Source organism: Apostichopus japonicus, chromosome 8 (genome assembly GCF_037975245.1).
Source record: "Apostichopus japonicus isolate 1M-3 chromosome 8, ASM3797524v1, whole genome shotgun sequence".
Taxonomy (NCBI): domain Eukaryota; kingdom Metazoa; phylum Echinodermata; class Holothuroidea; order Aspidochirotida; family Stichopodidae; genus Apostichopus; species Apostichopus japonicus.
Genome location: NC_092568.1, coordinates 29,398,474 through 29,423,571, shown reverse-complemented (window position 1 = coordinate 29,423,571; position 25,098 = coordinate 29,398,474). Strand labels below are relative to the sequence as shown.

General features: G+C 36.8%; 1 protein-coding gene across 4 annotated transcripts; it reads left to right on the top strand.

Annotated features, from left to right (window-relative positions):
• The first annotated feature begins 3,646 nt into the window (after positions 1–3,646).
• LOC139971487 (carbohydrate sulfotransferase 15-like) lies at positions 3,647–23,387 on the top strand. 4 transcript variants are annotated; one of them, XM_071978013.1, is made up of 10 exons: positions 4,238–4,776; positions 11,121–11,250; positions 11,476–11,536; positions 11,972–12,379; positions 13,283–13,493; positions 14,096–14,188; positions 16,122–16,281; positions 17,854–18,028; positions 19,255–19,399; positions 21,881–23,387. In XM_071978013.1, exons 3-10 carry the CDS (start codon positions 11,489–11,491, stop codon positions 22,060–22,062), a joined length of 1,422 nt encoding a protein of 473 aa, XP_071834114.1. In that variant the 5' UTR covers positions 4,238–4,776; positions 11,121–11,250; positions 11,476–11,488; the 3' UTR covers positions 22,063–23,387. The 4 variants fall into 4 exon arrangements, with proteins under 4 accessions (XP_071834112.1, XP_071834114.1, XP_071834111.1 ...); XM_071978011.1 differs by lacking the exons at positions 4,238–4,776; positions 11,121–11,250 and adding an exon at positions 3,647–3,889; XM_071978010.1 differs by lacking the exon at positions 11,121–11,250 and having other exon boundaries at positions 4,249–4,776.
• The last annotated feature ends 1,711 nt before the right edge of the window (positions 23,388–25,098 follow it).

Sequence of the window (25,098 nt, the reverse complement as noted above, 5' to 3'; positions counted from 1 at the left end):
TCTCCGAAAAGTGGTCATGACTGATACCTATGTGAGACTTACTGAAAATCTGGGTGATTATTTGATGGGTGCGAAATATAGCGGAGGAACGATACCAGCTATGTAGAACTTTCTGCTCTTTTTTTTATCTCCCATGTCTTGTAAAATTTCCACTTTTAACGTAGAGGAGAAGGTAGCTACATCGATCGGTGGCCCGATCCCCATGGTTCGCAAGATCCATCTCGAGCCCATCCCTCCGTCAAGACCTGCAACTTAACACAGATCGTTGGCCTACGTACGTATAGCTGATGTTTAGAGTGTCCGATAGCGGCTACCCGACCTACCTGCCTATACCACATCACTTCTCAGTGGCCGTGCACAGCAATTCAAAGGTGTGGGACTTCATACATTCACCGATGAAGACGCGCTCTCAATCTGAGGCTCAATGAAATTATGCTTTAGCACAACATAATACGATCGCAATTTCAGCTGCGGGAATTCACCATACACGGACTGGGGTTATCCACTGAACCACACTAACAAACAGTTATAATGATGTCCAACAGGTTATATCCCCCTCCCACCCAACCCCACGCGGCCTCGTCCTATAAACCATATTTCTTCGAGTATAGGAGACGACAGACTTTCAAAGAAACTAGGTTAATTCAATTCAACTTAGACTATGCTGCAGAACACTATTTCAGAATATATTCGGCGTACCGTGCCCGGTCTCTATACCCCAGCTCCCCAAGGCCCTACCCGACAAGTGTAGCTTACTGCACAATTGGGTTTTACGTAATTCTATTAAAGGATGTGAAAAAGTTGGTGAGTGTCAAATCCCATTGTTAAAGTATAATCAAGTCACTTACTTATTGTTCACTTCTGTTTAAATTTATTACGAAACTTTTGTGTTGTGTTTGTATCTGTGCTCTCTTTGGACATCAGCACTATCAGCACTTTAAACTTTAGACAGTGTCTTGTTTTTAAGGGAATAAATTTGACAGGATTGAAATTACCTGTTGAGTACTCCCCTATTTATTAGCTATACCTTTAGACGAAAACAAAATTTAATGTAATATTTTTTTAATTCCAATATCATATTTCCATCAATATTACTCGAAAAGTTTTTGAAACTTGTCGATAAAGGGTAGTGTTTGTTGGTTTTAATACCGGCGGTAAGCCGTTGACTCGTCCACTAGCTTCATTCCTTACACCGACTATCGATTGACTTCCACCGTATATTGTCGATTTGCAAGGAATAAAAACATCGGTCTTGATGTATACCCGATCCAGCCAATCCGTATACTTTCCGATACGATATAACGATATTGCATAACTTTAGTTTATCGAAGCTTTATATAGACCAGTAATTACAACCTGTCAAACATATATTATTTCAGTGACTCATCAGTGTGAAACAAAGTCTCTGTTTGGATCATTTTATATAGTTATCATTCAATTTTAACTTGCATGATTGAAGTTGGAATGGAAAAGACCACATCAATTTATGGCTAGAGAACGTGATTTGAACCATGAAGTGATTTCTAGATTACAAATCCAGTCTAGGTCTATCCCAACTCTGAGCTATCCAGTCCTTAGATACACAGTGCGCCTTAGTTACCGATCCCTATATAGCCAGAGCCGTATATATATATTTATACGGCTCTGTATATACCATAGAAATTGATCAATTGCTATGGTATATACACATCTCTCAACTGGGGGCGCCATTCAGAAACCGTGTGGTCTGGGATTCGCCCACATACTTCATTCGATCTGTAGATGTCAGTATGTCGCTTTTGCGTTGTCTCTATTTATAAATACTGCCGTCGTTTTATCCTTCTTATTTTTCTTCCTTTTAAAATTTATATTTTCTGACATATGAATTATTACAAATAAAATTAATTTTATCAAATGAAATTGATATTTATCAAAGTAAGACAGTTTTTACTAAAATGAACTTCAATTGGTGAGTAATTAAAAATATGTGTCCGTTCGGTTTTGCAACTGTCATCACATTTCCGTATTAAGTACCGTATACCCTTATTAAGATAAATAGGCAAAACAAGCAAGGAAATTGCAAATTTCCGGCTGCGATCGATTAAAATCCACGTTATGAAGTTGAAACATCACAAATCCCACGCTGTGTGAGTGTTCTATATACACCCCTTCCCCCACCACCCCCACCCCATGTTTCTACGAGCAAATCGTACAAATACATCACAACAAAAAATGCAATTCAATAGCTGAGAATACATCAAGTTGTCAAGAAAATATCCTTATTGAATTACTAAAAGAACATTGACCACTTTTCTTATGTTTAGAAGAAATAAGGATATTATAACATGTACCTTAAAGTTGACAGACAATGTTCATTCAGTATTTTGTTAACCCGCATATAGTTGCCCTCTATTTACGAATGGCGCCCTGAATTATATCTCTTGGGTTGTCTTCCTTTCCTTTTTCTTGTTCTAAGCGTTGACCGAATTGCACACGATGACTTATACTCTAAGTAAGACTTATCATCCAATGATTTCGTATAAAACAATTAATCGATTAATTACAATAATGCGATATACTGTAGACGATCGCGTCGGCTCTTCTTCTTGTCTACAACCCAAACGGCGGCTGTATAGGTTAATTTGGAGTGCAATTGAAATTTTAATTACACTTTTGAACAATGATATAGCTGCATAGATAGACCTTCTCATCGATATGATCAGTACTTTCACAAGGTCACAGTTATTAATTACCCTCGAAGTCAAGTGTCGCTTCAACTTCTGCCAATTCTCTTTCGCTTTCTCGTTATTACTTTTTCTTTTTTCTTTGCACTTCACTTTCATATTTCAGCATAACTAAACTAACAAGAGGGAAATCCATGTAGTGGTAGATCTCATATCCCCCATAACGGAAATGATTGGTCTCAATTGACCTTTGTCCTCGACCCTAAACACCAAAATCTGCATTAATTTAACATTATTGTCATCACTCTCTACATATCGTGTAGTGCCTTTCCGCCTATACATGTTGACAAGCAGAACATGGCTAATTTTGTTTAGGTTTCGTGACCTCTGACCTTACACATATGACTTCATCAATAACATAGGCACAAGTTTACATGACCAAGCACCTTTTCGCACACTTTAGGCCAATTTGACCTTTGACCTACATAGACCTTAACAACCACATATTAAGTACTATCTTCAAATTTGTCCCATTATTATCTACATATCTTGTAGTTTAATGGCTTCAACCAAGCAGGTAATGACTAAAATGGTTTTTGGGGTATTTGACCTCTGACTTATGACTTCATAAATCACGCTGGGACGAGGTTTCACGATGAGGCACCACACCCACCAATGTTGAACATGATGAGAATTACAGTGTAGGAGAAGTTCGCGACACACTTTTTTTTACCTCAATTGACCCTTACCCTAAATGTGCCCTATTTAAAATAAGTTTGATCATTCTCAACATATCGTGTTGTTTAATGGAGTTTCCTACATGCTGACAGGCAGAAAATGGCTAAAAACCAATTTTAGGTTCCTTAACCTTTGACCTACAACACAGGCAGGAGTTTACATGGTCAGGGACCTACCCACGAAGTTTGAACTTGATTTGACTTACGGTCTAGGAGGAGTTCGCGACACAAGGTTGTGCTCACTCACTCACGCACGCACACGCACACGTAATCACATTTCTGATGTTAGTTGCAGTATAATATCTAATTTCCGGAAGCTTTTCGACAAATCTGTCAATTATGGGGTATTAACTGACTTGACACGGCAGACGTCCTCGGGTCAGATCCTTGTCAACTGTACTTTTTTGTGGGAACAGAAGAATAAATATTTTGGTGTCGTTTTATTTCTGAGATAGGCCTACTACACATCTGAAAATCGCATATCGACAGGTGAGTGCTTTGGGTTTTCCTTCATAGCTATATCGTTCATCAACTCATTAAGTGCGTTAATTACGAGCCCACAATGTTATGTCACCTGCAATTTTAAGTTTCCCAAAGATGATATCACCGGGAAAGGCTGATTAAACTGACAGTAAAATAGACCCATAGACAGTGACTCGGTACAAAATAATACTTTTGACGAAATCAGTCAAAGTTACTGGAAAACATCAATATCGATGAATGATTTCTCTCTCGCTAAGTTTGGAGCCTACATACTTTACTGACATTGAACGTAAACAGTGACGCCCTAAGGTTGGTTATTCGATTTTGAGTCGGTATCATTGTCATGTCAGTTTTTGTCAACACAGTGCCTTGGTATTGATTGTCCTGAAACGCAATGTGGAGTATATAAACGAGCGAAAATACTAATTCCTGTGTAGACGCGACTCTACATATACAGAGTCGGCCTGTAATCGATGGATACGCTACAGCGGTTGCTCGAACTTGCTTCTTTCCTATTTAGCTATCTAAAGCAATATAATTTGCTCTTACCGTATGAATAAACCTGAGTCAACTGAATACCTAAACGTGTACAACGTGTCTGCAGAGAGCTGGTTTGAAACACAATTGCAGCTTAAAAGCATTATATTGCTTGTGTGTATTAGAGGGGATCGCAGCCGGTATATAGGCCGCCTGTATATAGGCTTAATATGACCGTGGGAGTTCCATAGCAACTCCCTGAGTGGACTCGGCACTATAACCATATAGACTGCACACACTTAAGACTGAAACAAGAGCTACTGTATTCGATGGAATTTATATGCAATCTTAATATCAGAAACTGAAATACTTCATCATCAATAAGGCGAAAACTCTTCACGTTTACAAAGCTAACAGTAAGTTAAATTTTTGAATTTATTTCATATTTTTCGTGACTTGAAAATAAACGTTTTGGTGTCATCATGTGAGCTACTATAGCACTAAAATCTACTAGTGAGTCCGAGTTCAAACGGGAGACTTTATAGCTTACTCCAACTCAGTGCCTGTTAGTTTCCACCGGTCGTACATCTGGGCTATATATGCGTATAATTTCGGACTTTTCCATGCTGTTTGGCAGAAACTACTGCTTTTCTATGGCGGAAACTAATCGTATCGGAAACAAACGGTGCACGGTTCCAATTTGAATAGGTTCCCAATATAGTTGATATGAGAAATTACAACAAAACAGGACACAGGTTAATAATAACCGCAAGACCGAGGTCATGCAGACATAGAAGTTATCTTCGTCTCGCATAGGCCTATATTGATTAAAAGCATCACGGGCCTGTATCGTCGGTCGTTGGCAGACGTTTTCCTGCTACCATCACCGGTGATGAATTATGAGTCGATCGACTTTTGGCGTCCATGGCAGGTCTAATTCACTGTTTGTTTGTCCAAGCTTCAATTCATCCAAAATATTTTATCATATGCTAAAGCAAAAAAATACAGAGAGAGTAATTGTCGCGGTCAAAGGTATAACGTACTATGAAACCATTTGAACCGTTACAGGAGAGTTATACAAGAACGATGTAACGGTCGGAATATATATATATGTGCGTTCACTTGGCGGTATTCTCTACACCATTTATGTGTAGTGGACTTCTCTCTCTATAGCACGTTGGGAGTGCTAACTTTGTAAGTATGACACTGTATTCTTCATTCTTCAATAACAGCTTACGTATAACTCTGTGCAGTCGATTTTCCGTGATAATTATATTGCTGCAATCAATACTAATATGCATATAACAGCGTATTTAGGTTCATTCATTACCACGGCAACGCTATAAGTTCATTTCAGATAATACAGCCTAGCAACTTTTCTTTTTAACGTTTCTTAAACGCTTGATGTTTTAATATTGATTACCGTATTTGACGGTTTCGAAGAATTCTTTCCCATCGGCGTCAGATGATGATGGTCATTTGGGCATTTTACCAGTGTTTTCCCAATTAAATAGTTCTATATCGGTATAACAAAATATACTTTTCGCAAATTCTCTTTCCATATATGTAATGTAATGTAAATAAAATCTTATATAGAGCAATCCGCGCGATGCATCTGCAGTGCGCTTTACAAACAATCTAGAAAATACAATGACATAAAACATTAAATAGAAAAAACAGTAAATACATATACCATCTACAGATATATACAGGAATATGAGATCGAAAACTATTAAAAGCACTGGTGAAGCGTAAAGCGATAAAACAGATTGACTACAAAATCTACAATTTGAATGCTAAAAAGTGTAAATTCCAATTGAAGTTATAACCTAAAAACCAACACGACAGAACAACATAAAATCTAAAAAATCCTAGAAACAAACAATCTAGAAAATACAATGACATAAAACATATATATATATATATATATATATATATATATATATATATATATATATATATATATATATATATATATATATATCAGGTTTGGCAAAGTTTTAGACTTCTCTTTTTCTTAATTAGCCTCTAGAGATATCACAAATTACGTTCTTGGTATGCAAATATCTCTGAATTGACGTTTATATTCATGTATTAATGTGCATATATATTGTTGACCTTCATGACTTAGAAATCACAGATTTACGGAAGAACCAAGCTAATTAAAAGTCTGCTGTATAGAACCCAACTATAGCACACTATCATGGAAAGGTTTCTTGAGATTATGTAATCGACCTGCCTTGTTCGTAAAATGACCTCTTTTTTTACTAATTAGTCTGCAACGCCTGCAACTTTTTTTTTTAATTGTATGAGGGTCTTTGTGTGAACGCTGTTTGATAAACTACACTGTAGACCATGAACATAATTCCACACAGTGTTTGCACAAAAAGCATAATGGTGTTAATATAATAAGCTATATGCAGGCTAAGCGACGTGGTAGGTCGATTACGTAATCACAAAACTTTCCGCTATAGCGTGCTATAATTGGAGCCAATAAAGCAGATCTTTAAACTTCTATTGAAGGCGATTTGTCAGTTTATTTGAGTCCTGTATATATATGAAGCTTTTCTGTTGGTGTCAATGGATAATTTTGTGAGCAATATGAGGATATGTTGGGCCTTTATATAACTCATCGGTGCTCATCGGCAGAATCTGTCCATGGGGTCGTGAAAACTGGGACCAGCAGCCGTTTCTGGCTTATGTAGAGCCCCCTTCTCCCTAGGATATGGTTGATTGTAGCACTAATCGGGATAAAATTGGGTTAAAATGTGTATCAAATGAAATGAAATAAAATTGACCTAAGTTAGCTAATAAATGAGAATTATCATCCATTTTATTGAAAATGATTATCTTTACTTTGGGTGATCAGACTTGGGATGGGGGAGTTTGTTCTACTGGATGGGTCTTACTTTGGGCCAGTGGGGGGGGGGGGCAGTTGTATCGTCATTTAAAAACAGCTACCCGAGTATACGCTGGTGAATAATTCGGTTATAATTTTCCACCATTAGACAAGATTACATTACTATGGTACGCGAGTCCTTTATATTCTCTCATTAGTGGCAGCAAAATGTTCAGAAACCCTAGCGGGTTCAACAAAACCATAGAGGGTTCAACAAAACCATAGAGGGTTCAACAAACCATAGAGGGTTCAACAAAACCATAGAGGGTTCAACAAAACCATATTAGGGTTAAACACCAAAAAAAAAACATGCGAGTTAGTTGTCCAACATCCCACAACATCGACTTGCGACCTTTCAGTTACATCCAACGTATTAATTCAACTTGGGAAACTTCCTATATATATTATAATCATATATACACATGACGATTTAATGTACGTAGGCCTATTAGTGGAATTGAGTATGTATACAGCAACCTCTCCAAATTACATTCGTTGTCAAAATTTAAAACCAAACCGCGTCGACTCATTTCTATAAAACGTCGTTATTGATGAGCGAGTTCTATAGCTGGCGCAAGAAAGCGGAATATATTACGTACAAATATATATATATATATATATATGCTGTACTTGCGAAATATATACATGGTTAACTTAAAAAATAAGTTTTAGACATATGTATATATATGTATACACATTATTATATATTACATTTATTCCTTTAAATTATATATTTATATATTCTCCAGCCTGCGTACAGGAAGTATTTTCTTAACAACAAATATGTATTCTGTGCAAAAATATATATTCTCTTACAGTAAATATTCTCCAATATATATATTTTTTCTCTTAGAGAATATATATATATATTTTTTCTCTTAGAGAATAAATATATTCTTGGCATAGAAAAATATTTTTGTGTTAGAGAATATATATTTTGGACAGAATATTTGCTGTAAGAGAATATATATTTTTGTACATAATACATATTAGTTATTAAGAAAATGATTTCTGTACACCTGGAGAATATATAAATATATAGCCTACTTTAAAGGAATAAATATAATTTTCAGAGAAAATATATGTGTATACGTATATTTAAATATGTCTAAAATTTATTTTGAAGTTAACCATGTATGTATTTCGCAAGTACAGCATATATATATTTGTACGTAATATATTCCGCTTTCTCGCGCCATAGAGTAATTCTCATTCTCCCTGAAACATTATGCAAGAATTCAGTGCGTGTAATTAGCACGCCGTAAACTAATTGCTGAGCCTTACAAGTTGTTTTGTTATATGTCTCTCATGAATAACTGTGATTGACTCTGTCTCCATGGTAACCGTACAAATTAGTCTGCAACAATCTTCGAATCTAAATTTGCGGTGATACATTTTTATAACTGTGAGATGCCATTGAAAACCGTACGTATACCATCCGGCTTTCATTGTGTAATTTAATACACAAAGAAGTATAAAGATAATTAAGTGAATGCCAACCGATATCAATTTGATAAAAAAAAATTCTTATAACGAATGGAGAAAAACTAGCCAAGATGTTTGCCCTTTCAATTAGTTGATTTCTTTTGAAGATGATAGTGCAGAGTATAGTAGCAAAATAATACTAGATTACTTTGCGTAAATTCAATGCAAGCGTGATACAATAGCTAAGTCTATCGCTACTTTACGCCTATGGTTGGCCACAGTGGACAAAATTCGGGAATATATGCCGACCATATACGCCGACGTTTTGTTAACATGTGATGTTTTCGATAGAGTTATTGTACGTAACTACAGAGGGGAGGAAACTGTTTGTGAGAGTTTCTTATAAGTCCTGATGATGGTACCGCTTGCATAGAGATTTTGTTATTCTATTCTGAAACTGGACTTCGTCTGCAAGTTTTAACTGTAATCAACATTGAACTCATTGAGGGTTTTAAAGTTTGGCAAATAAAAGGCTGTTACCTTTGTTTTGTCTCTTTCTTGGACAAGGTATAAGTGTCAATATTTTCGGTATGTATAAATGTTATATTCTTACCCTATATTATGACCTCGATTTTAAGACAAAACTATTGAATATGCATGTTTAACACCTAGATGCGTACCATAACGTCGTTGACATTTGAGAACGCAAGATTAAAGAGGATCAGACAACGCGGGGACGATCAAGATCGTAGTGTGGTCGCTAATTTAGGATCGGACTAGCCCCCCCCCCCCGCCCCGCAATGGTGATCTCCCTTTCGGGGATAATCATTACTCCGCACCCGCCGATCAGGATGGGAGGGGGGGGGGCAGTGTGGACGCAATACGAACATACAGAACAAAGTCCCCACAGTGAACTGTAAACAATCATCGTGATATTTTCGTGATTGTGTAAATGTCCTCTGTTCGTCGTTTGATCCACCATCCGATACACTTAGATACACATATAGAGAACACAGTTACTACTGTACATCTTAGTTTTGTACCACAGTAAAAACTGGATCGTGCTATAGTTCGGTAGCATGTGCTACTAGGATTACAGTAAGAACTGAGGATATGTGTAATTCCAACAAATCCAGTTGTTTGGGATTTGTTGGAATTGCAAATATCCTCAGTTCTTACTGTAAACTTAATAGCACATTCTACCGATTTATCAGATTTGTCAACACGACCCAGTATTTACTGTGGTACAAAACTTTTAAGATTGACAGTAGTTACTGTAATCTCTGTGTGAATCGGCTGGATCCACCTATACGTGGCTTGGTTCATCTTAAGTTTACACTGGTCTTAGTTTCTTGTCTGTCCAGTTTCTCAAAGAGTAGGCCTGTTCACAAAAGCAAATAGATTATCAAACCTCAAACTACGAGTGGCTGTTGAGAAACCAACCACTTCTATCATTCTTAATGTTTATTCTGAGTTTCTTCAACCTGCATGCAAGTGTGCAGCTAGCAAGTTGAGTTGTTCTGCCATTCTTTCTACTAAAAGGTTAGCTATAGTCTTTATGACGTGTGATGGGGGGCCATCATTTACCTATATACCACAATGGATATGACCACAATGTGGAGTAGGCTATATGTTTGCTCTATTCAGTGTGTTTACCACATACTATGAGTGTTGGTGTAAACTTGAACAACTGATTTCGGGTCAGCTGTTTCATTTTACTAATAATAGCCAACTTGATTTATTGGAGAGAGTTGACGAGCTTGAACCCGATTAGTAAGTTGAGTCTCGTCTATCCGACATGCTCAGTGAAAGTTTACCTCCGCCACGTATCACGATCTTGCGCAAGGTTTATTGCTTCCTCGAAATTGTTAATATTAATGTCCTTGAATTGCGACTTTATTTTTACAAGCAAGGTAGTCACGGGCCTTCCAACTGGTTTAGCAGTATGTCTCAGTGCTTCTCTTAAAGCAACCTTTGCTGAAGCGTCCTCCTGAAGTCTTGCTACATGACCGAAAAATCTCAATCTTCTATGTGCGACTATCGATGACCAAGGTGTTTGGTTGGTTTCGTTGTATAGCTCATCATTTGATAACCAATTATTATTGGTCCATCTAATGTTGACAATATTTCGAAGTAGTCTCCTTTGAAAAGTGTCAATTTTCCGATCAAGATCCTTCGTTGTGCCCCACAGTTCGCAATTGTACAAAAAAATACTCTTTAATAAAGTCTCAAAGATCCTAAGCAATTTTTCCGGCTTATGTTTTTGCTTTTGAAAATGCTTGACAGTGTGTTGAAAGCACCGTTGGTTATACCAATTCTTCTGTTAATGTCTTCTTCGGTCCCCAGCAAGCTTCCAACATATTTACATTTCTTCCAACTGTCATTTCCTTTTGTTGTGATTGTAAATTTCTCAGTTTTTGTGCAATTGATTTTCAGATTTCTTACTGCCAGTTTGTCAGAGACTCGTTTTTCGATGTCTTGCAGTATATGCTGACCAGTTGATGCCCAAGAGATATCATCAGCGTATTGTTGGTCTACTGTGAAAAAAGAATTAGTGGTGGTGGTAGTAGGTTGAACCCGATTGTTTCCCTAAATTGATGGCAACGTTTGGTCATACAATTCCTATAGGAATTAAAAATTGATTGCCACAAAAATAAAACTTCTATAACTGATACGGTTTTAATTAACTGTTAGATCTTAAAATATTGCAGTTATTAATATTTTTGTATGACATTCATGAAACAAATAGGCATACAGCTTTGTATCTACATGTTCTCTATATCACTTTCAGATGTTCCAGTACTATGCCGTTGACAAACTGGCCTACCGAATTGACAAGGCTGTCTAAGAAGGTAATGATGAGTTAAATTAAAACAGCACGGATTGCTTTGAGAATGCGAGGCTTTGTCATTTAGTTTATATATAAATTGAATCATACTTCACACCTCACTTTTACCGATTCCCATTCTACATAATTCCATCTCACCCTTGACAAAAGTTGACTTCAAAAATTTACCAAAATTTTACAACCAACGAGATGTTCGTACTAGGTGATGCTATAATTACGAATTGAAAAGTTTTCGTGTGGGCTCATCATCATCATCGTTATGATCATTATTATTGTTATTATTATTGTTATTATTATTATTATTAATATTATTATTATTATTATTAATATTATTATTATTATTATTAATATTATTATTATTATTATTATTATTATTGTTGTTGTTGTTTTTGTTAATTGGGGTTTTTTGCTTTCTTGTTTCTCCTGATTTCGTTTTCAGTGGCTGCCACGAGCCTTCGTAACATGTTTGATTATCTGTTTGATGACGTCACTAAACTCCCTCAGGAATTACAGCTTTCAAATCACAGACGGAACATATAGCAAACCTTTATTAGCAAACCACCACGTATTCAACAATGCAGCTTCTAATTTCCTTTTACAAAATGAACACATGTGGCAGGGAGAAAGATTTATAATACAGAGGAACATAACCGCCGCTGTTAGTACGGTTGGCAGAGGCCATAACACGAGTCAATGGCAAGATCACGAAAGCACAGACATACCTTTACATGGAATACAACAAAAGCCGACTCCAGAGATATTAGAAGCCATCAATGGTGGAGACGTACTTCATAACAGTAACTTCCGACGGATACCTCGTGATATGGTCCAGCTTATGGCTCCCGAGGTAAAAAAGAAACCTTAACTCTTGGCTGTGAAACTTTCATCTTCTTTTCTGATAAGGTTATTGTTTCAGGTTAATGTTTCATTAAGGTAACCTTATTACCGTTATTTTGATATGGTTATTAAGGTTAATGTTTGTTTGACACTGTGACAATTCTCTTTCCTATTCTGCAATTTAAATAAACCCTCCGCTACTGTACTTTTTTCGTTTTCATTTCTTTACTCTTTGGTTGGGGGGTGAAGGGCATGGGGGGGGGGTTCTAGATTACTTGTTATGTTAATTTGGCCAGAAAGGTTTCATACTTGCAATACACTTTTAGCCCTTCTTTGTCAGTTTTGAAAAAAAAATATATTGTTGGAGGCTATTCATTATATTCTGACAATCTTTATGAATGTTGGTGCTATCAAAAGCTGCCATACTGTTTGTTTCAGCTTATATTCCATTTAAAAAATAATGCTGACAACCACAACTCCCAGATTCTTTCGCCCATATCCTGATATGCAAAGTTATAGGCTGCCAAGTTCTATAGAGACAATTACTTTACGGGGACATCCGGAGGTATAGTTCGAGTTCAGGGGACAAATACAGCCCCCATATTGAAAGTTTCCAGTTTCTTTTATAAGTATAATAACAATTGAGAATAAGTATTCTTTATCTCATATATTCCTGGCACCCTAATTAAGCCCTCGGTCTGTAGCCCCTTCTTACTTCCATATTTCATTTATTTATATAGACATACACACATACTCGCATACACGCATACACACACCCACACACATTTACACACATTACGAGCAGCGTTTACTTACAACCTTTAAGTTCAAATGTGGCAATAGTTTTACATTCAGAATATGCACACAAAAAAAGATTTGTAAGTGACAAAATATCATTTGCTTGCTATTTCAGATTTCGAACTTTATCGGCAAGGAACGCCTAAAAAATTATAAAAACCCTTGTTGGGCAAGGACACCCCTTTCCATCTCCTGCGTCCCATATTTTTTTCTACTGGGTGTCACCAAATGTGGTACTTCTGACATTTATGAAAAGTTGATAAAGCATCCACAGATTGTAGATGGTGTAAAGAAAGAAAGTCATTGGTGGACCCAACGTAGACTTGGTAAGTTTTTCGACTATATATGACTGAAAGCGGCATTTTGCAACACATGTTAGGTATATAAAAGTCAACTTTGACGGTCGAAAATGACCCTTACTTTGATTTTAAGTTACAGTATTCCATTATATTTATTAATTCGTGTATATACGGATGGCAACAGACTTGAGGAAACAAACACAACCTTATGTCTCCTTTCTCGAAAATGGGACTGCTGAGATGACAAGACGAAGATGAGAAGAAGAAACAAGTCTACTGTGTTATTAGACGCTGTAGGTCTGTCTTGAATGTAAATTACAACATGCAGCTATACGAATAGCTTTAGTAATGTACACGCAAGCATTTGCATGTGGAATAATTATCACATACAATAAAATGTCACGAAAATGACCAACAGCCGTGTTACTAAATGAGGGTAAGAATGGGCTAGTGAAAAGGCGAGGGAAATACTGGAAGGAGGGGAAGGAGGGAAAGGGGGTGTTGGGGTGTGATGGCATTTAATTACTTTGTTTAGATTCTCTATATTTGTTAATGAGACTGACGAATGTATTTCACCTTCTCTTAAATTATTTTACTTAATATAACCATTTCTGGTTATCTTCTTCAAGGGAGACCATCTGTGGCATCGTTTGAAAAGGAACTAAAGAGGGGCGCTCAATTTCTTGGTGTGCCAAATAGGATCCAAGAGAAATCCATGAAAGGTAATTTAAAAATATATATATATACACCTTCGATATGAAGCTCCGACAGGAACTTTTAACTAAATTGTATCGAGTTATCGATCATATGTAAGTCACAATATCAATTGTAAAAAGTTTTACACCTCTGTAACCTCCGCTCCTTCCCCTTCCTCGTTCATCAATATATTGCACTGGATTAACGAAACGGCTGTTAATAGGAATAACCTTTGTTTTTTGATATGTTGGAAGTCGATTGCATTTTTTTATATGCTTTTAATATTGTGCTAAAAGATTTGACTTTACATGCAATTTCCAATGAGGTATAAATGCCTCTTGTTACTCATATGACACATCGTATCTTTGAAATTCTTCGGTAAGTTCGCACGAGCGTGCTTACAATGATTACACACGATGCGTAGACTCGTTCCCGATCATTGGAATTACATGGCAGTATATAGTCACATCGGTTGAGAGGGAGAGAGAGATTGGGGGGGGGGGAGGTGGAGTTCATACCGTGAATGACAGCAGCCAAGTCCCCAGGGCACAAACACGAGTAAACCATCAACAGCCATTACGTAATCCCGGTACCAAGGTCATTTCGTACAGTTTTGCTCCGATCCTAATGTTATAGCCTATCATGAAGCTAAAAACATCTGTGTTTAGCTCCATGGTATGTCACACACGAGTCTGCTTTGCAATAAAAGACGTAGCCTAAATATCGAATATACACACTTTAAAGTAATAAATTATGTCTTCATCATATAAAACACCGTACATATTACATCTTTTGGAATTAGCAATAACAAAAAAGGTTCGCAAAACCGCTTCCGCTCCATTGACCTTTGATAGGTTGCATTTCATGTATCATGCTTTTCACTGCAAGCTATTTATTGAGTGAGGATATTTTGAACGTTAGGGTACTGAGGTCAGGAAAACTGACATTTCCTGTACAAATTGATAAATACACGATCATTCCGAAAGGTATCTACGTCTAATGTGTTAACTAACCACTTATCTATACGAGATGCTGTAATACACACAAGTGTTATGGTCGAGTGAATAAAGGCGATGGCATTAGAAACAATTGAACCAATAGCATTCGGATGTTCACTTCCGATATATATATATATATATATATATATATACATATGTATATATATATACATATATGTATATATATATATATATATATTTATATATATATATTATATATATATATATATATATATATATATATATATATATATATATATATATATATATATGCTGCTTCTGGGGACAGTCCTCGGATTGCGTGTACCACCCGCGATTGAAAGGGCCCGTGTTGTTGGGCCTGGATAAACCGTCCGTAAATGTTCACAAATTTCAATTTCTACCTATTTGGCCTTCCGTTCCGGTAGAAACATCAGCTTTAGCGTAAGCTGCGACCGTGATCCAACTACAAATATGATGTGGGTGACTTTTCTTAAATGTCTCCGGTAATTGATATCTCTTCTGGGCATTTTGGCTTAGATCATGTGTATAGTATCTGTTCCACTTCTACGGGAATCATGATATACACCTGACGATGATCACACAGTCACAGTTTCCATGCAAGGGGACTGGGGTTGAGAGTGGACCAGTCGTTGGGATTTCGTGCCCATGCTCTTTCTAGGGTGACTTTGCTTACAAAGAATCATTTTCCTCTGATGGCAAAGGTGGTATTACCGATTAATTACTATAAGTATAAACTCAGGAAAGATCAACCCTATTAGAGCAAGAAACTTTGCATGAAGACGAGTTGTTAATCAACAATAAAATAACGACTAATGTCGCACCGTTTTATCACAAACCGTCGGCTGTAAAATGACTTCTTAGCGCAGGCGTCCTGCCGGTATTCTACCGTAAAATACACTTTTTTTTATAACAATGTAATGACAATATAGGATGGCTTTTTTTCTTGCACCCTGTATAGTGATCGGTGACGGATCACCATCAACATTCTGGGATAACCACAACTGGAGAAGTATCTTCCCAAATCATCCGGAGGGACCGCCTTACGTCGTAGCGGATCTGATACATGCTGTAGACCCAGAGGCTAAACTAATTGTATCTTTACGAGATCCTGTTGACAGGTCAGTTCCAAGTACCCCTGAACTTCCTCAAGTCTTCCGGAAGCCAAACCTGCCAGTTTGTGGAAGAAGGAAATATTTTAATTAATATATATTATAATATATACAGTATAAATGATAGTATTTTTGTGGTTGAATTAGTTGATGATTGCCCTTAAAACAACTGCTGTAAATTGTTCCTGCATCGTTAGGTCAATACCACATCCTCATAGCATTTTATATGCTGGCGAAGAAATGAATTTTTCAAATTTGGTAGTATTTTGTCAATGCATCTGACAACAGCAGATTGAGTGATGTCATCATGGCATTTCAATTGAAAACAGTTTTTTCTTTATAATATTAAGCTCACCTATGTGCGCAGAGGCAAACATTGTTTCTACAACAAGAAAAAAATCTCCATTTTGATTAAATTCTAAATACACAGAAACTTGATAGCTAAGTAAACATTCCGAATGCCATGAGGTATCAGGAAAATTTCTTCCAGGAGATAATAAAATGATATAATAGTAAATATACAGATTTTGCCGATATAACATTAACATGGCAGACCATCCTACTGTGTTGCACTGCACGGAGGAATGCAGGGTTTAGCCAGCCAAATAGGTTCCACTCAAAATATATCTTCAGTGAGGGACAATTGGTATTGGAGACGGGGATTTCAACTACAATTGCAGAAGATGTTTTCTTACCCATATAGGGTGTCACATTGTCTGCAACAAGAATATCCCTTTAATTGGGGAGGGGGGCGGGGGGATAAACGCATAAACCTTTAATTATTGTTTTCTCCTCTTTTGTTTCTATTAAATCTTTAATCTTTAATGTTAATATATTCGAATTTCGATTGTTTTGATTTTTTATTTGGATTAAGAAGTCAATTCTCTCGTCACACCACGTATTAACAACTTTCGTAATAATATCTTGACAATCGCGTTGTTTTTGGCGATGTGTACTTTTAGAGATATTACTAGATAAGGCATGTGTAATCAGCATATGTAAAACAACAAGAGCAGTGGGAGTCTGAGCGTATATTTCGTCAGCATAAATTGTGAATAATAAAGCTGATAGGGGGGACCTCACTTGAATCCACACTTGAATCCAACAGTCCATTGGATTGACGGTACTCTATACCAATTTTACGTTGAAATTATTACACCACAGTGGGAATGTGAATTTTAATTAGTTTTCTTAATGCTCTTGATCGTTGTAAACAAATGTGTTTTTATTCTATGGGAGAATAAAGGTGCAACATGTGTTTTCTAGTTATTTTATTTATTTATCCTTTTTTGGGGGAAGGGGGGGGGGGGGGTTAAAGTGGATGCCAGAGTTGCAAAGAGTCACTTCAATTTGCGCTCGAGGAGATGAGTCACAGTCAGTGATTTTCCTTGACTCATGTCAAATCATTGCCACGAGCTACTTTAGGGGTGGGGGTCGTGGAGGGGGAAGGGGAAGGGGGAGGGGAAGACGTCTCCGAGTTATTTTTCTTTTTAAATTGAGTGATTCGAGTCACGACTCGTTACAACACTGATTGATATACTTATTTTTAATTTGTTTGTTTATTTGTTTGTCCATCTACAGAATGTACTCCGGTTATAATTTCTTTACATCGCGACATTCCCCTGAAGTCTTTCATGAAAAAGTTGTTGAACGTCTGGCCATTTTTAACAAGTGTTTATCCGTTAACAGTCTTCGAGCCTGTGCATACCAAGACATATTGACTTTTAGTCCAGTCGGTAGGGACAAGCCAGCGATGGTAAGATACGTTATTTCATCAAGTTTACCGACGCTATATAGTAATTTTTGAAAGTCCATCATGTTCAATTTTGAAATTGAATTTCTCCTACCATTGCGGAGATGGTTTATTTCTATTAGATTATTTGAACTGCTGGAAGAGCGTTACATGGAAGGTCTGAACCTATATAGTGAGCCTTACCATATATATAACCATAGAGGTAGATTTTACTGGTTAGTACATTGGGGAATTTCATCGAATGACTTATCATTTCGTGAAGTTGTTACTGACAAAGATATACAGCGAAACCGTGAAAGAGTCGATGGAGTAATAAACTGATTTGAAAATGACAAAACAAGAAAACTTGTGAACGCTATGCGTATACTCTTTCGTTATACTGACTTCCCAATTAAACTATTAATGGGAAATTAATGATCAGTTCTTCAAATGTTGAATAAATGTCATTTATAATTATTTTTGCCGGTCAAGCCAATTCCTATACTATACGTTAAAACTGATGAAAAGCAGTCCTCGAACATTGTAGCATTTGGCAAGATTCGCCATTTTATTATAAAGCGCCATGTTTGTCACAAGGTATTATCTGACTGTTGAAAACCACCAAAACATATTCGTTTGCAATATTTTTGTGGTTTACTCATATTTGCACAGATTGACTGGACTATATAAGGCCTTTTGTATTATCGGCCTCTATAGTCGTTGCTATATCATATTATTTGTTTTCCATTTTACTGTAAGTTTCTTGAATCAAGAGAGAGTGGAGAGAGTGGGAGGAGGGGGGGGGGGCGCTGTTCAAGGTGTAACGTCTCCCCCTGTCCCCCTCAGTTAAGTCGTGAAAAGAACACACAAATACTTTCCTTTTCCATTATATAATTTTCCTTCTTTCTTGATTTGAATAATAAAGTGCTCCCTTGTTATTTGAAGAAAGCATAAACTAAGATTGTGAATACAAAGTACCCCTGTCGTGGAAAAATGAAAAGAAAACCTGTAATCAAAAAGGTAAAGAGGTCCCCCCCCCCAAAAAAAAAACCCGCTTTTGTCTTTCCCCCCCTCAAATCCGAGTCACTACACCCCATATTTAGCCCTCTTCCGCCCGCCCCTGGTGTATATCCTCCTACAATTCCCTCAATCGTTTACCTCTGGTCTATTATTGCATACATCTTGAAAGTTTTACATTTTTTAAAGTTAACTATAAACAACTTATTTATCGTTTACCTTCTCTTTCTCAGCAATTACGTATGGGTATCTATCACGTATTCTTACAAGATTGGTTGGAAGTATATCCCAATGAACAACTCTTCGTCCTGGAATTAACAGACTGGCAACAAAATTGCCTGCCTCTACTACGTCAGTTATACCACTTTTTAGAACTCGGTGAGTTAAATTTGATGCGTCTTTGATGCAGCTTATATATATATATATATATATATATACATACATATATATATATATATATATATATATATATATATATATAAATATATATATATATTTATATATATATATATATATATATATATATATATATATATATATATATATAAATATATATATACATATATATATATATATATATATATATAATATTATGTGTATGTGTGTGTATGTATATATGTATACCATTGGAAAGGCCTAATATGATCACATTAACATTGCATACAATAATATGAAGTACGATTTTATGCCATCTAATCCCAACATTACCCCTCCCTCCCCCTTCCCCACATCGTTTGCAAGCCTTCTCCCCTCCTCCCTGCACAATTACACCATGCCAGAACACCACGCACGAGCATACAGTATGGCTCCCGTTGCTGCATTATACCGGGCTTAATTTGAAGCAAGTGGCTTAACTAAGACGTATAACCACTCGAGGTCCAGGGGCCAGCGGTGACAAGTACCAAAGAAAGGGGAAAAACCCTACCATCTAGTAAAGCCTGTCACCGGCTAGAGAAGCGGATAGTATTGGTATTATAACTAAAATATTGATATTATTGGTTTTTCCCGATACCTACTAGGGAAGGGAATTCAAAAGAATTCCTGTCCTCATCAGAGTAAGCCTGAGAATATACCATATAGGCTGGCGTCTATAGTAGTACCAAATATAATTACTGCTAAACCAAACCTTGCAATAGTTGGGCTTGGATGAATGTGGACTCTCCTTTGGCTCTCCATTTCTTTTGTTGCACCGGGGTCTTATTGTTCTTTGCTACGCCACTGCCTATTAATATTAAGGCCTCAGAACAGATCTTCATCACAGGACCACGAATTAGCATGGGCGGCGATCATGGGGGGGACGGGGGGACATGTCCCCCCCAATATTTTTGCTGGGGGGGATATAGTATCTAATATCCCCCCCAATATTTGGTGGCATAGTTTTTTTTTAAGCATATGTTTTGTATTTTTTTATGATATCGCTAGTAATTTCAAAATAGAAAATGCTTAGATGCAACTTAAAAGGCCTGGGAAGTGCCATTTCCAGCAATCTGGGAGGCATTTTCGGCCAAAATTTTCTTTTGCGCTTCGCGCCAACTTATGGTGGCGCTACGCTTAGATAGTCTGGGTACAAGCTTTGCCCCTCCCTTGGCAAATTCCTCACAAGGCGCCTGTTTAACCGTGTCACAATTTGTTACTATATATGACCGAAAGTAGTTTTTACTTTTTTTCGAAATGAATAGCTAGACGGACCGCATCCGTAATGAAATTTGGTTGGAATCTTGTGTATGAGTGTAAGTACGTACAATCACACATATGATCCACATCGATATGGGTTCACTGGGTTTCCATTTGGCCTGTTTCCTACAAGATTTCTAACCGCAGGTGCTTAGCCAAGGGAGGGGGGGTGAAGGGTGGAGACCGCCCTCCCCCTCGAGCATATTTTTTTGGTATTTTCTATGATATCGAAGTTTTATAGTAGCCGTTATAAGAGGTTTCAATATTTTTACACCAATGATTTAACTGTGTCTGAATTTTCGAAAATTCTTTGAACAACATTCTTCATCATACTTCCCTCTACTCGTGCAATTTTGACGGGTCTGTTAGGGGTTGAGGGGGGTTTTCTATACTGGTTGTCCATAGATTAAATTTTGTGCAACATTATGGGTATGTTTTGAAGTGAATTTATTATTCAAATTCTGAACAAATAATGGGCTTAAAACCTTGAAAAGTGGGGCTGACGGGTATTAAGGGGCGTTACGTAGAATTACCTACAAAAGCAATGATCCACAGGAGATGCAATGAGGTCGAACATGATGTGTGACTGGTGACAATCTTGAAAAAAGGTATGATGAATGAAGAGAAAAATCTATTGATAGTAATTCGCCTGCATCCAAGCAAATGTCCCCCCCAATATTTGAAACAGATCGCCGCCCCTGCGAATTAGTGTAAATGCTTCGACAATTCGATCAAAGCTCAGATCTTTGATTAACAGTCACGGTTTACGGTTATGTGTGTGACAATAGGTGATGAACAAAATTACCCGATATACCGTAATACTATACGTGATCGTCGACATGGAGATCTACACAAAATAAAGTGTCACTGCAATATAAGTACGTTCGTGCATAATAAGCCACCTCTCTTGTGCACGGTCAAAGTTCATCCTAACGGGCATTCTCGGAGGACACACCTTTTATGCTCACTCACACACGCACTCACACTTCCTCACATTTTCGATGTGGGTGAAGTACAATATCTCACTACATGTAGTAGAGAGATGGACATAATTAATGGCCACTACTATAACTTTTGTTGGTTCGCATTGTATAAGGCACAAAACACACGTGTCAGCAATGTACTGCATACCTGTAGGAACCTAACTTATATCAATATCGTTGTTCTTTTTCGTCTGATATTTAGAACCACTTCCGGAATCACGGCTCGCTCAATTTTGTAAAGCACCAGCCAGAAACAAAGCAAAGCATAGGACTAAACCGATGCTGGATAAAACCAGGCTACTTCTGGAGGAATTTTACAAGCCGTACAATAAAAAGCTATACGAGATATTGAAAGATCAAAAATTTAACTGGGACTATACTTGAGCGCCAAACAGACATTTCGATTTTATTTTTTTATAACGAGTGCCTTGTAATACAGTTAAGTAAGTATAGTTGAGTGTGTTGTGTTGTTTTTTTTTAAACTGCTAAATATTTTATTCATCACTTTGTACTTCTTAATAGACTAACTCGTTTATTAAATTTCTTTCATTATATACAGTGCATTATATTACGTCGCCACTACATGACATTCTTTTACTACCACCCTTTTTATACTTTTTTTTGAAAATTAACATTATTGGTATGTTCATTATGTTGGATATAATGTGAAACCTCTTTACATGAGCCTTGAAATGAGGAGATCTGAAATAACGGGAAAATTTAGCATGAACATTATTATTGGTCTTTTTCATAATGGTGGATATATAATGTGTGAACCTCATTACATGATCTTTTAAATAAGGACATGACATATCTGAAAACACGAGAGAAATATAATTTTAAATGCTGAATTGGGAGTCACATAAAGATTATAATTTAGGTCTGTAGACGTAGCCCTAAACGTAAGATTTTGGAAAAGGAGGGAGGCGGGGGGGGGGGGCATACACTCGTAGTAGTGGTCAATTCCTTACCCGGCTCAATGCAATAACTCCTCCGACTAACAGTCTGAATGAAACGCAAATCTCCCGCTTTTTTTAAGTGTAATTTTCAAGCTCATTGAATTTGTAAATGTTACAGGTGCCTCAACTTCTTTCATGTGTTTTAACTTAATGCCTACAATATCACGTTTTATATCATCATTTTACGCTTTCACAGATTTTTTATTCTGAAATTTTCTATGATACTGTGTGTCTTTCGATCAATTTATACGAAATCAAGTATTTCATTTTAAATCATCACTTTACTTGATCAGAAAAATCCAATCTCATGCCCGTATCCAGAGTAACCGATTGAGGGGGGTGGGGTACATCAATGCAGGAGGGTCGCCGTCAAATTCATGATTATTTTCGTTTATTAAATTTTAGAATAAGTGCTATAAGTGTATCGAACAATGATAATAATGACCCGGTTAATATTGACCGTTACTGTGGCCGAGTGGATAAAGGCGGTGGCAACAAAGCAATGAGGCTTAGCAATCGGGAGTTTCCGGGTTACTCGGTCGCGTCATGGCGAGGTGGGTTTTTCATCCAAGAGCAATAATTTTCCACCTGACGTGTACGTTGTAATCCATACAAGCCCTTGCAGGTTTCTCCCACATTTGTGGTCGCTTAGAGGCGTAAAAATAACTGCTGATTATTATTATTATTATAATTTGTATACAACTTCTACCCTTTTTTATTGAGTTATAAATTTTGAAGAAAACAAACGAATCTATTATTTGTTAAATCTTATTATTCATTTATTACTTTACAATTCCTATAATAACTCAAATAAAATGTCATCTTTAACAAATCCTGGTGACTCCCCATTTTCACATTCATCACCTTGGTGACCACCCCTCAGCTTTGAGAAATTTATATGAATAAGGGTGCTTAGTTGCAAATGTTACTTTTTAAGTACTTATTGTTCAACATTTTCCCACTCCCCCCCCCCCTAAATAAAAAACAATTTATTTTTCTTCTTCTGATTTGTTTTTGTTTGACGACCCTAAAAAGGGTCGCAATCGCCACTTTCAATACTAGGGATGTAAACAACATATCATACACAATTGATCTATTGTGCATCGGTCGAGTTGTGAGTTGCAACTGAGAAACACATGAACTTACAGTTTGGAGTGCTAGAGTATCGTGTGTTAGAATATTGCAGCCATTTTAACTGATGGCGTCAGATATTAAATTGTAATTTTAATAGATTTTAAATGGGCAAGTTTAAATGGGTATATATATATATATATATATATATATATATATATATATATATATATATATATGAACTGGATTGATAGCAGTTATTATTAATGCTCTAAACATATCATAATTATTTTTGTGCCTAGGGTCACCCTTTTAATTGGGAGACTTTAAATTGGTGTACTTTAAGTAAATGTTACGGGTAGAAAATACACATTGTAAACCGGTATTAATACTGTGAAAACTAGCTAGAGCACTAAACCGATAAGTGAAAACAATTTTAGTTGATCGATCACACTGTAATAAACGCCTTGAGTAAGGCATATGAGAAACCAATGGCGTGTATTATTTCCCACCAAGTTATGACGGTCAGGGTCTCCGTTAGCATCGCTTATAGCATAATGTAGAAAATGGCAGGACGTGCATGTGAAGAGTATAGCAAGAAAAGAATGGTGTGTGTCTCTTTTAATATTTTTTTTACAGTTTAATATTTACATCATCTTATGGCCGTGGTTATGAGTGCGTCCACTATTATATATTAAATCAATGGTCAGAGGAGCGACGCCGCATTCTCACAATCGACCTTCCGATCCGCATCTATAGTCCCATTCTCTATTTACTGAGCTGCAGTGTGCAATCTATAGCAGTAACCAATTCCTATAATAAACAGCTAAAATACATGACAGAGAGTATATGGGAAATATATTGTAGTATATACCATCAACAGTGGCGGACTGGCCACAAGGGCATTTGGGCAATGCCCGGTGGGTCAGTGGGCTGGTGAGCCTGGTAAAATTTACGGCCCATTTTCACAGTAGTTGATGGAATACAGACGGGCTGCAGTGTAGAAATATATTTTTAACTGTGACGAATCAGCTCATGAAATCACCATGTTAGTTAGTCTGTTAGTTCGTAACAAAGAACGTGCTATTGGCAACCCGTCCGTGCTAATGGACTTGATTTAGGTTTTTTTTCCCATTTGTTTACAGCATGTTGTCACAAAATGCTTGAAAAACTAAATAAAATCCAGTCTCAAACATACATTTTTGTCTATATTTGTTTACGTTTTGAACTTTTCTCAGTTTAATCAAGTGTTGCTTCTGGAAAATTATTTTGGGGTCTTTTTTAAAGAAGTATTGTAACCTACAAAATTGAGAAATATATCACCATTTTGCATCTAGGCATTCCTTAACTTCAAACAAATCTCAATCCCCTTAGACCCCTCCCCAGCACG

Bases quoted from the DNA above. Each gene is read 5' to 3' on its own strand.
- LOC139971487 (XM_071978011.1), top strand. From the start codon at position 11,489: ATGCCGTTGACAAACTGGCCTACCGAATTGACAAGGCTGTCTAAGAAG. The intron at 13,494-14,095 runs GTAAGTTTTTCG...ATCTTCTTCAAG, and splicing joins GTGGACCCAACGTAGACTTG to GGAGACCATCTGTGGCATCG. The intron at 16,282-17,853 runs GTCAGTTCCAAG...GTCCATCTACAG, and splicing joins TTACGAGATCCTGTTGACAG to AATGTACTCCGGTTATAATT.